At 47.8% G+C, this 12,885-nt stretch overlaps 1 protein-coding gene across 1 annotated transcript; it reads left to right on the forward strand.

Annotated features, from left to right (window-relative positions):
* Positions 1–7,093: 7,093 nt before the first annotated feature.
* Positions 7,094–11,302, forward strand: LOC144216208 (cystatin-C-like). The gene is made up of 3 exons (XM_077745481.1): positions 7,094–7,401; positions 10,003–10,116; positions 10,953–11,302. The coding sequence occupies exons 1-3, from the start codon at positions 7,156–7,158 to the stop codon at positions 11,034–11,036; spliced, it is 444 nt and encodes a 147-aa protein (XP_077601607.1). The 5' UTR covers positions 7,094–7,155; the 3' UTR covers positions 11,037–11,302.
* Positions 11,303–12,885: the final 1,583 nt, after the last annotated feature.

A 12,885-nucleotide genomic window follows, 5' to 3' on the forward strand; every position in this document is an offset into this window, starting at 1 on the left:
TTGAGTTTGGGGCGCCTGGGTGGCTTAGTCGGTTGAGCGTCCGACTTTCGCTCAGGTCATGATCTCGCGGTTCGTGGATTCGAGCCCCGCGTCGGGCTCTATGCTGACTGCCAGCACAGAGCCTGGAGCCTGTTTCGGAGTCTGTGACTCCCTCTCTCTCTGACCCTCCCCTGTTCACGTTGTCTCTCTCTCTCTCCTAGAAATAAATTTAAAAAAAAAATCTAAAAAGAAAAAAAAAAGAGTCAGACGCTCAACCCACTGAGCCACCCAGGTGCCCCAATTTATTTATTAGTAGCTAACTTTAGCAATTTAGATACTTAGTTGATTGAGCAGAGCTTTCAAAGACAATTTAACACCTGAAAATGTTCATGACAATGGCAATGTAGAAAAGCAGCACTGAATTACAATCACCAAAGGTCAACTGTACACAGTGAATTTACATGGACACAGTTACAGTGACACATGCACACATAACTTATCTTCTTTATAGTTTTCTTCATTTTCTTATTTGTTTTTATACTAAATATGTTGTACTGATTGGATTAAAAATTAAAGAACTTTTATTTTCAAATATGGGAGAGAGTTGGAGAAATCTGTTCTTCGCCTTTTAAATTTTTCTGGGGTGCCCGAGTGGCTCAGTTGGTTAAGCCTCCAACTTTGGCTCAGGTCATGATCTTCTGGTTCATGAGTTTGAGCCCCTGTTGGACTCTGTGCTGACAGCTCAGAGCATGGAGTCTGGTTAGGATTCTGTGTCCCCCCCCACCCGCCTCTCCCCCCTCATGCTCTGTCTCTCAAAAAGAAACAACAAAAAATTTTTTTATCAAATTTTTCCTCTACTGTTGGTACTTTTAAAAAATAAAATTTAGAGTAACTTGGGGAGGGGGGATGGAGAAGGAAGAAGGGAGGAAAGGAGAAAGGGAGGGGAGGAAGCTTTTCCAGATTAAAAAGGAAAATGGAAGAGAAACTGAAGCAGCTATTCCCAGGAATCAAGGGTTGCCCTCCTCAGTGTGGCAGAGGTGGCTGCAATCCCAGGCCTGAGAGTCTCCTAAGATTCTTCTGGAGGAGGCTCCCTGTGGTGATCAAAGGCTACAATCCCAGGCCTGAGAGTCTCCTAAGATTCTTCTGGAGGAGGCTCCCTGTGGTGATCAAAGGCTGACTTCACAACCAGGCACACCTCCATTGTACTGTGCTTTGCTTTATTGGGTTTCCCAAACATTGCATTTTTCACATTGAAGGTCTGTGGCAACCCTGCCTAGCAATTTCATTGGTGCCATTTTCCACAGCATTTGCTCCATTCATGTCTCCATGTCACATTTTGGTGATTCTTGAAATGGTTCAAACTTTTCCATTACTACCCCATTCTTTTTTTTTTTTTTAATGTTTTATTTATTTCTAGGAGAGAGAGAGAGAGAGAGAGAGAGCGTAAGCAGGGGAGGGTCAGAGAGAGAGGGAGTCACAGACTCTGAAGCAGGCTCCAGGCTCTGAGCTGGCAGTCAGCACAGAGCCTGACGCGGGGCTCGAACCCACGAACCGCGAGATCATGACCTGAGCGAAAGTCGGACTCTTAACCGACTAAGCCACCCGGGCGCCCCAATTACTACCCCATTCTTAATAGTGACCTATGATCAGTGATCTTTAATGTTACTGTTGGAGCCTGAAGGATGACTGAATTGCTCCAATCTCATGACAAAACTTGAGGAGGAGAAGATAAAACAGAGGAGAAGCTGCTTCTTATGGATGAGTAAAGAGCGGTTTCTTGAGATGGAATCTACTCCTGGCAAAGATGCTGTGAAGATTGTTGAAATGAAAACAAATGACTTGGAATATTACATGAACTTAATTGATAAAACAGTGGCAGGGCTTGACAAGACTGGCCACTTCTGAAATCCTACTGTGGGCAGAATGTTACCAAACAGCATTGTCTGAGAAATCATTTGTGAAAACAGGATTGGCATGGATATGGCAAACTACATTGTTGTCTTATTTTATGCAATTGCCACAGACACTCCAGCCTTGGGCAACCATCTCCCTCATCAGTCAGCAGCCACCAACTAAGACTAGCAAAAAGATAATGACTCATGGAAAGCTCAGATGACAATAAATTTTTTCTTTTTTTAAAATATTTTTATTTATTTCTAGGAGAGAGAGAGAGAGAGACAGAGCGAGCAGGGGAGGGTCAGAGAGATAGGGAGACACAGACTCTGAAATAGGCTCCAGGCTCTGAGCTGGCAGTCAGCACAGACCCCGACGCGGGGCTCAAACCCACGAACCGTGAGATCATGACCTAAGCGAAAGTCGGACGCTTAACCGACTAAGCCACCCAGGCGCCCCATCAGATGACAATAATTTTAACAACAAAGGATTTTTTTATTAAGATACATACATTAATTTTTAGGCATAATACTTTTGCGCACTTAATAGACTACAGTATCATGTAAACATAACTTTTATATGCACTGGGAAACCAAACAAAATCATTTGACTCACTTTATTGTGATATTTGCTTTATCGTGGTGGCCTGGAACTAAACCTGCAGTATCTCTGAGGTATGCCTGTTTCCAACTTAACAGAGATGAATCCCAAAAACATTAAGCTGAGTGAAAAAAAAAAAAAANAACTATTTGTAAAAAAACAAAACAAAACAAAACAAAAAAACAACAACCAGAGAAGCCTATATATACCATAGAATTCCATTTATATGAACTTTGAAAAAAGACAAAACTAATCTATAGTGAAAAAGTAAAATAAAATCAGTACACCCTTTATCTCTGGGGGTAAGGGCCCAAAATGACTAGGAACGGGAATGAGGGAACTTTCTGGATAATGGTTATATTCTGTACCTGATAGGAGATGGGCTACACAGGGCTACGCATTTGTCAAAATGAGGTAAATGTACACTTCAGATTTGTACATTTAAGGATAGGAAAATTTTACAACAAATGAAAAAGCTGTAATAAATATTGACCTCTAGTTCACGTTATGCATGCATAAGTGTTTAGAAGTGAGATGTACTGATGACTTTAACTTACTTTGAATGTTAATATATTTGAGAAAGAGAGAGGTCATGCATGTGTGTGAGCAGGGAAGGGACAGAGACAGAGTCAGAGTTTCCCAAGCAGGCTCCACACTGTCAGTGCAGTCTGACGCAGGGCTTCATCTCACAGTGAGAGCATGACCTGAGCTGCAATCAAGGATCAGACACTTAATTGATTGAACCACACAGGTGTCCCAACTTACTTTGAAATGCTTGGAAACAAGATGGTTTGACAGATGAATAGAGAGACCGACAGGTGGACAGGCATGTGATAAACAAGTAAAATACAATATTACTGCTAGAACCCAGGTGGTGGGCATATATATATTTGCTACATGATACTTTAACTTTGTTGCATGTTTGAACATGTTCATAATACAATATCAGGGAAAATGCATCCCCCTCCTAAACTCCCCACTTCACATCAGGCCCCCTCCCTCCCCTTTTTACTCCCCTCCAGTATCACAGGCCTCTTGGCTCCTTCTTAGCAACAACATTTTCACTATGTTCCAGGCAAACCAGGCATAGCACAGAGCACCGGCCTGGATGGCTCCCAGTGTTAAAGAAATATTATTCTGAGACTTATTAAAATGTTATGGAAGACATTACAGTAGGGGTCAATAGTATCCAAATAAGAGAGAAAGATTGAGCTCAACTCTGAAGACAGCAAGTACAGATGGGTATTTGCAGCCAAGTTTGGGGGACAGGAGGGGGGTTTTTGGTACACTCACCTAACAGGATTCTTGCAAAGGACTTAGACATCAAAGGTGGGGTTGATGAACTTGAAAACGGTTAGCAAGCCAGCTGGGCAAGACCCAGGCTTAGTGGAGAGGCAGCTCAGAGGAGCCTCACTAAAGCTGGGTGGGTCCTTGTCACCAGGTCAAGTTTCTCTGTTACTGGCAAGAAGGGGAGCCAGGGAGCACCATCGAGAGGGCAGGGCTGCCCTCAGTGGCTTCTGAGGTCAAGATCCAATGCCCAGTGCACCAGTTTCAGCACTATCACAGGCAGGATCAGGAATCCCTCTGCTGCCTGGTGCACATTGCTAAAGGAACTGGAATTTAAGTCTGCATAAACACTGAGTACAAAGTCAGAGCAATAACCACACCATGGATTTCAAAGGAAACTGATCTCCCAGATCTGCCAAGGGGATTGCTCAACCGGACTCAGATCCATCCTGTTTCCTTATGGCCAGGGCTGAGGCCCAGAGAGACTGCAGAGCACCCAAGAGTACAAGCCACCCCATGTCCCTGAACTCCCTGTCCCTGCCCCCTCCCTCTTGGCTGGTGCTGCAGACAACAGAGCTTCTCTGGTAAATGTGCTCCTTGTGAAATTAAATAGTAATTTGTAATGTAAAGCAATGGGGACTATTTACATGGTGGGCCCTGGGCAAAAGCTTCCAAAAGATTCTTTGTCCCCTTATTAAATACAAAATAGATATTGGCCATTGCACTCTCTCTTGCCTCTTTCTACAAGGGCTGTCCACAGGCTTTCCCATGAATATCACAGTTTCATAATGATATGACATCAATCCCTACCAGAGCCCTAACTGCTTTACACAACATTTTAATAGCAAGTTTTAGAAGCTCAAATGTCTAGAAGCTCAATTCTTGGCCAACTTGATAAGACTACTTGCCACTTTAGGTGATGTTTTATTCACTTGGTCATTTATTTATTATAGTATTATTTAATATTTACTTATTATTTACAGAGAATGTCTGTTACTCTCTCAATTTCTTTCTCTACTAATTCAGATCATGGGATCAACAGCCACATATATGGCCTTGTGGGGAAAAATATTTTTTTTCTCTTCATCTGACAGAAGGGAAACATTCTTGCCTCCTGGACACATGCGTTCTTTCCTCTGTGGTGCATGGGTGCTGGAAGGCCCATGCCTCCATCTTGAAGCCATTATTTGTCTCTGGGTCTCTGCTAGCTTATCCTTGAAAGCTGTAGGCTACAGATGAGGGCTTGGGCTGCTCCATTATTTTAAACCAGGTTGAAGCAGCACCACTAAGGTTTGCTCATCTCTGTTGGTTCTGACCCCCAGACACCACTGTTAATAAAGTAGCCCACCTCTCCAAATTTGTTACCTTTGCCCAAGGTCATTCGAATAGCTGAGGCAGGTGCTTCTTATCTGATATACTGCAGGTTGCTCTGGTAGTTTCTGTGGACACCGTATGCTAGGATTAGAGATGTTGCTATATTAAGATGCTCATCCCTTGTGTGGCACATGCCAGAGTCCTAATAGGGCATCAGAAATAGGCAGTATAATGGACAGACAGCAGCATGTGTTAAGCCACAAACTTCTACCATATTCACATCTGCCACCATGTTCTGGTTATTTAGGTAACTGGCACTTCCTTCCTAGTATCAAAAGATGAGACATTTCAGCCTACCCTCTGTGCCACATACCCTTCTAAGACTGGAGGTCCAGCTGTCTGGTATGGATGGGGAAATCATGGTGAAAGCCAATCCCCACCCTCAGAAGATAGCCACTCTTGCTTAGAAGTATCTGGTCAAGGCAGCCCTTTCTTTTTCTGCTCATCTTATCTCCTCCTTTCTATATAACTAAAAAAAGCCTTTGATCACTTCCTGCAGAAGATATACTGGAGCCAATACCTATACAGTCCTGAACTAGGGGCTCTGTTAACCCACACAGTACCCAGCAGACCATGTCCTCTCAGTGTCTCTTCCTAATCTTGGCCAGACTTCTTTCCCTTTAGGTTTCAGCTGAAATGCCTCTCTTCTCCAAGAGGTTTCCTTGGCCATACTCAGTAGCACCTTTCTTTATCAATCCCTTCTATTTCACTTTCAACAGAGCACCTATCACACCCTTATCATAATTACTGATCATTGCCTCCTACCCAACACACATCCTAAACCTGGGCTGTGCAGCATCACAGCCCACATACATTTGGCCACGGGATGCTTGAAATGGGACCAGTCCAAACTGACACCTGCTCTGAGTGTAAAACATACATACAGGATTCCAAATACTTAGCACACACACAAAGATACACACATACAAAATACCTCATTAAACAATTGCCAGTGTATATTGAAATACTTTGGATATACTGAGTGAAATAAGAAATATTAAGCTTACAGTCACCTGTCTTTTTACTTTTAACGAACTGTAAAATGCAAAGTCACACATGGTTCACACAGCATCTTTATTGGGCAGTTGCCCTCTGATAACAAGCACAAGGCTCACTAGTCCATCCTCCACGTATAAACCCGAGACCTTGTGGCCAGAGAGAAGTCCCAGAAAGATTTATCGGTTAAATAAATAAATGAATTATGAAAAAGATAACCTGATGACCTTTCCCCAAATAAAGGCTAATTCATTTGTGTTTTGCAAAAGAGTTCCCCAGAACAGAACAGAGACAGGCTCTTCCTTAGCCTCCCTCAGAAACCTGCTCTGGGGATTCCTAGGTTTAGTTGCAATGCTCAACCCCCAGGAAGCCAGAAAGCTGTTTCTCCTTTCACAGGAGGCAGGACTGAGGGTTACAAGCACCGCAGGCCTTGGGAGGAGTGACACCTTCTGCACGACTACAGTGAGCCAGAACTGGGAGCCCTCCGTCCAGAGCAGAAGCAGGGCTGGCTCCACGGAGCCGGACTCACGTATAGGCCAGGCGCGATGCGGGGACCTAAGGAGGGCTAGAAGCTGGGGGGGAGGGGGAGCGGGCGTGACTGGGAGAGGGCGGGGGCGTGGCTGAGAGGGGCAAGGCCCGCACTCCGTGGAGGGGTGGGACTTAGATGGAGGAGAAACGCTGAGAGGGAGGGTGGAGCTTGGGGAAGAGAAAATGCGCCTGACCCGGGGAATACAGCCAGGAATGCGGTCAAAGGGGCAGGACTCAGGATAGAGGGCTGGAACTGGCAAGGGGGAGCTAGGTTGGAGGAGTACAGGGAGCCGAGGCAGGACCCGGGAGCAGGCTCAGGACTTCCGCGGAGGAGGAGCCCGGGGACCGGGGAGAGGGAGGTGACGGAGGAAAAGGCGGAGCCGCGGAGGGCGGGGAGGCCCGAGGGTGGGGCTGAGGGAATAAAAGCGCAGCGCGGGGGCTGAAGCGTCTGTTCCCGGGGTCGCTCCCGTCCGTGCTCTGTACCTTTTCCAGCACACCATGGCCGGGCCCCTGCGCACCCCGCTGCTCCTGCTAGCGGCTCTGACCCTGACTCTGGCCCTGGCCGTGAGCCCCGGAACCGGCAGGAGAAACAGCAAGTCTGCAATGGTGGGCGCCCCGTTGGACGCCGACGTCAACGAAGAGGGCGTGCAGCAGGCGCTGAACTTCGCCCTCAGCGAGTACAACAAGGCGAGCAACGACGCCTACCACAGCCGCGCGATGCGGGTGGTGCACGCCCGAAAGCAGGTGAGTACCGGCCGGGCCGTGGGGGCGGGGCGGCCCTGAGCAGAGGGCGCGGCTGCCTGACGTCACCCGCCCGGACCCCATCTGCCCGCCCAGCGTCTTGAGGGGTCCGTCTCGGAGCCCCTAGCTGTTGGGCGGGGACTACAGACCGCTCCCTGGCTTCTCAGAGGGCGGTGTCCCTCGTCTCTCGTGTCCGTCACAGCCAGCCCTTCGCATGCATATTACCGGGAGTGCCGGGGACCCCGGCAGCACACTGGGTCACCCCAAGGGCCTTCATTTCAGGTTTCAAGCCCCAGCCTGGCCAGAAAGCTGCGGTGATGGGGTCAAGGCCCCTGTCCAGTCCCCCGACCTCCAATGCCCCAGCCTCACGCGATACGGGGGCTCAGTGTGAGCTGTCAACTAAATGACCATGAGCAAAGGAAAATCAGACCCCATACCCAGCTGCCCTCGTGGCTTTGTCACTGAAGAATTTTTTTAAGCACCTTTGTCCTTTTAACTTTTGACTTTAACTTTTCAGACTTACAGAGCAGTAGCAGAAATAGTGAATAAAATCCTTGTAGATTCTACAGCTAGATTCCTTGTATGTTAAAATTATGCCATTTTGCTTTCCATTAGGCACATACATGTGTGTACCTACATTTGTGGGTTTTTTGAACCTTTTGACAGTTAACACTTCTGTGTGTATTTCCTAGAAAGAAGGGCATTTTCTGATGTAAGCACAATAACACTTTGGAAATCAGAATCAACACTGACAGTTATCCAAAACACAGATCTTACGTAGATGTCACTGGTTGTCCCACTGATGTCCTTTATAGCCCAGGACTGCCAGGTCACATGCTACAGGCACTGTCTTGCAGCCTCCTTTACTCTGGCAGCCCCTCCATCTATGACCTTGGCATTTTTGAAGGGTCCAACCAGTTGTGGTGCACGCTGGGGCTCGATCTGGTTTGGCCCCATGTTTCCTTGAGATGATTCAGGCCATGTGGAAGTGACCGGTTCTCCTCCCAGCCTCCTCTCAACAGGTACCACTGAACCAGCCTGGCCTCCATGTCCTCGTCCTGCAGTGGAACTTGAGGCCCACACCAAACATCCTCCCTCAGCACCCAGAGGTGGTCAGCAAACACAGATGGGTCAGTGAGCTGGCCTGTGGTACCCAGTGCAGCCCAGGGCAGAGGGTCTGACATATGAACTCAAATCTGTCCTGAGATCCTGGAGGAAAGGCTCCTCGAGGGTTGCTTCCTCTATAGGTCCCATCCATGGGAGCAGCCTCTTGTGTGTGCCGTCACACTCCCCACCCCGATATTGCCCCATCATCACCAACACCCAGGGCTAGTTGAGTGGATTGCTTCTGACCTCTGCCTCTGCCAGCCCGTCCGGGAGTTCTGGTCAGATAAAGAACATAGTCATGGGAGTCCAGAGAGGGGTGGGAGGGAGTGTGAGGAAGGGACACTGGTGGCTCTGCGGCTCTGTGTTCATCTTCTAAGGAGGGTGAGGATTTGGGCCAGCTGGCCCGGGGCCCAGTCCAGAGCAGAATGGAGCCTCACAGTGATGAAAGCCTGGTTGTGCATGCCAGCATTTAGGGCTCATGAGCCTTCTCTTGAAACTTAAGAAGTTGGGTCCAGAACAGACCATTTCTCCTCTTGCAGTGGTTGGCTGGCACTGCGTCCTTTGGATGGGACATGCACTCCCTGATCACTAGGTTCTCCCTGGCCGGCTTCTCTCCAGTGTGACACTGGCTTGGTGCCACAGCTCACTGGGGAAAGTGACAGCAGAGGGGTCATGGGACCTGCTTGTGGTTCTACGAGGTAGGATGTGGAGCTTGGTCTCAGTCTTCCATGTTCCTCCAAGTTCTAAGGAGGCTTGTCTGTGGGATTCCCTGTGTGAGGACAAGGTTTGCTTCTATCCTGTAATCTAGAGTGTAAAAGACAGGCAGGTGTGTGACACACTTCAGAAATATTCCCATCAAAAATTTCATTTAAAATATAGATGTTCCAGGGTCAGTGTTTTATTGGCCTAAAACATGTATGTATGTGTCTGCCTGTGATATACAGAGAGAGAGTGGGAGGCATGTCATTTCTTACTGTGAAATAAAGAAATAAATAAACCCTTGTTACACTGAGATAATGTGAATATCTATGGGGTTGATCCTATTAATTGGAATTTAGCTTAATTGCACCCATCACATGACTGTCTTTTGGAACTGATCCACTCTGTTTGCTCCAGCACAGAGCCCTCACTGTGGGCTTAGTTCCTGCCCTGGCTCCTGGCGCTGGAGTTTATTAGCTGACACTGTGCTGGGCCCCCAGACTGCGCCTTACCCTCCTGAACCCAGTTAACAGAATTTTGATCCCTGGCCTCCACCTTCCATCTTCCTACTTCTCCTCCTGCCAGGCTGCCTGAGGCCTTCTGGATCCCTTCTGTGAACTAGTTACAAGCAGGGTCTGAGCACAGCAGCTGAGCCAGCCCTCAGCAGGTGGCTGTGGTTTTCCAGGGTATCTGCTTTGGCAGCAGTGAATGCTGCTGTGAGGGCCCAATAGCAGGAAGGTAATTGTGTGTGAAACTGGCAGGGAGGCTGTAAACAAATCCTGCTCTCCCGGTATACAGGTCGTGGCTGGGATGAACTACTTCTTGGACGTGGAGATTGGACGAACCAGATGTACCAAGTCGCAGCCCAACTTGGACACTTGTCCCTTTCATGACCAGCCACAACTGATGAGGGTATGTGCCCGGAGGACGCAGCCAAGCACAGCAGAGGGGTGGGGTGAGCCTGTGCCTGTGGGAGGCATCATGTGTGAGTGCTGGGGGTGGGGGTGTGCCGCTGCTGGGTGCGTGGAGTACGTGTGTGTGCATGTGACTATTTGAGTTTGTAAGCGGGTTTTAGCTGGTGAATAGGGGTTACCATGTGCGGTGTGGGTTGTTGCCTGTAAGATAAGGGGCAGCTGCGGGGTGTTTGCTGGAGAAAGAGAAAGAGGGAGAGAGGTGACCCCTTAATCTTAGCCTCAGCCATCTGAACGGATTAGAGGGAATCAGAGGCCTGTAAGTAGCCAGAACTCTTTGGTGCTGCCCTGCTCACCAGATACTAGTCTCCCTCCTGGGTCTTGGCCTCTGGGGAGGGCCGCACATCCCCCTACCTCCCCCATTCCCTGGGGCTTTTTTGTGTTTCCTGAACTCTAATCCCAGGCCCTGGGTCCCTCCCTCTCCACCTCTCCTAGTGCTGGCCCACTGAAGGTCAAGGAACTTGGGGGCAGTCCCCTGTCCCTTGGGGGCTCTGGAGCCTTCCATATGCTGCTCCTCCTTAAAGGGATGTGCAGGGGGAATGAGTTTGTGGAATCCTGCTGGTTGGAGATAAGGGACAAGATCCCATCTCTTGGACTTAAGGGATGGGCATGGTGACCGAGAGGTCACTGCAAAGCCCTGGTTAGTGTTCTGGGGCTCTGCAAGGTGGGGGTTGAGAATCCCACCACCATTCCTTACCTGCTCTTCTGACATCTTGAGGCTGGACTTGTTCCTTTTGCACTGTAACCCTAACTATTCCTCTCTTTTCCCTTTTGCAGAAAACGCTCTGCTCTTTCCAGATATACACTGTCCCCTGGTTGGGCAAGACATCCCTGGTGAAGTCCAACTGCCAGGATGCATAGAAGACCCTGTGACAGACTGGGTTGCTCTGGCCCCCTTCTCTCGCCCCGCTCCCCCTTGTAGAACTCCTAAGCCTTGGAAGGGTGGCCCTGTCCAGGTGATGTCCCCTCTGTGTGCTGGTCCCAGGAGACAAATAGAAAAGGGTTCTGGGGCAGGTTTTGAACAGCTAAGTGACTGTAACTCCTTTCTTTTAATTGCTTTTCAAATGCACCAGTATGTAGTGTACTTGTTCTGCTCTGTCTTCATCAATAAAAAGTAGTATCAGCTATCTCTTGAGTTTATTTCATGTCTCGGGAGTATATGTTAAAAAAGGTTTTGGGCAGTGTCTTTGTGAAGAGTCCCTAGTCCCACTGACTTTAGAGGACAGACAAGGAGTAGAGAGCTGACAGGTTCCCCAGGGGAGGGGAACCTGTGGCTTGTAGCCACTTTGGGGATGATTAAATCAGAGGCAGGCTGGGAACCCAGCCCTTTATCTATAGTGACTCCTAGTAATCACAGAGAAGAGGAGAGAAACTAGGCTGCTGATCCTGGAGACTTGGTTGCTATGTTTGAAAGGAATTCAGATGGTGAACAGGAATGGACAGGAGAGATTGGTCAGATTAAGCCCATTGCCCAGGGCCACCCTGAGCAGGGATCTGCCAGGTAATAGATTTCAACCATATGTACTGAGCACCTCACACTCCTGGGGCTGATTTTCACTGGTCAAATTCTCTACAGACTAGATAAATAATGATTTCTGTCTCCTTCTTTCCACAAAAGACTACAAGGCACCTTTAGGAGACAAAGTATTATGTGTGTTTATGTAACTATTGGGGAAATACCAATCAGAGTCAAGGTCAGAATCCAGAGTGAAATGAGACTGAAAGCAACACCTTCTTCAGATACATTGCAGGAAGTAGTTTGTAAATGGTTTTACACCCTGCCTGTATCCTGAAGTCCCATTTAAAATAAGTCCTTGTGTAGTAGAGTTTCATATAAGGAATGTAGAATTGAAACCGTAAATGGGATTGAAATAAAGTGGGCTTCCTTCTTATTCTAAGGACATTGTAATTAATAGTTCACCATCATTCTGTAGACTAATGGGTACCTTAGGACTTCAAAATAGAAATGAATTAGTCCTAAACAAAGAACTAAAAGCATACCCCACTCCCTGCATTGTCCTTATATTGACTGTTTCCTGCAAAGGGGTGAAGCCCTCCCAAGGGGCTAGTAGTGCTGGGTCCATGCTTCACAAATCTCCCACTGACAGAGCAGCGTGAATGATCTGGTTGGCTCATTGCCATGAACACAGAGGGTGAAATGACAAAGGGGACCCACCCAGCTGGCCCTGAGTCCTGGCACCCCAGGGGCGGCTGCTGCACCCAGCAAAGGTAGAACTCAGCACAATGCTGGAAGGGGTAGGGATTGTCCCCATCCTATGTGCCTCCTCCAGGTGACTACGTGGGCCCCAACAAGATTGTGTGCCTTGTCTCATGTTCACCATTGTGGAAGAAGATGCATAATTGCTAAGAGAATCATTCAAAACAGTTCACAGTGCACATTGCCTGTACACCACTGTCTTCTATTAAAATTTTCTGAACACTTATCAATTACAGCTGGACAACCTGGAACATATCCTTCCACTCTGGACTGAAATAGAGATATACTGACACCTATTTGCCAAATGGCCAGTCATGTATGAGACAGTAAGTGTGAACTCTGCTAGCACTAATCATAATTCTTTCAAAACAAGTTATGAAACCATGGATTTTTGCTTCCATAATCCTGCACTCTCAGTTCCAAGTTTGGAGCACACTTTGGATTTCAGTGGCTCTGTGTCTCCTTGATAATAATCTTTCAGACTTCAAATAA

This window comes from Crocuta crocuta, unplaced genomic scaffold, assembly GCF_008692635.1.
Source record: "Crocuta crocuta isolate KB4526 unplaced genomic scaffold, BGI_CrCroc_1.0 scaffold178, whole genome shotgun sequence".
Taxonomy (NCBI): Eukaryota; Metazoa; Chordata; class Mammalia; order Carnivora; family Hyaenidae; genus Crocuta; species Crocuta crocuta.

What these genes read in the sequence shown, in the direction of transcription:
- LOC144216208 (XM_077745481.1), top strand. Translation starts at nt 7,156, where the DNA reads ATGGCCGGGCCCCTGCGCACCCCGCTGCTCCTGCTAGCGGCTCTGACC. An exon ending in TGGTGCACGCCCGAAAGCAG is followed by an intron (nt 7,402 to 10,002) that starts GTGAGTACCGGC and finishes CCCGGTATACAG; the next exon opens with GTCGTGGCTGGGATGAACTA. An exon ending in ACCAGCCACAACTGATGAGG is followed by an intron (nt 10,117 to 10,952) that starts GTATGTGCCCGG and finishes TCCCTTTTGCAG; the next exon opens with AAAACGCTCTGCTCTTTCCA.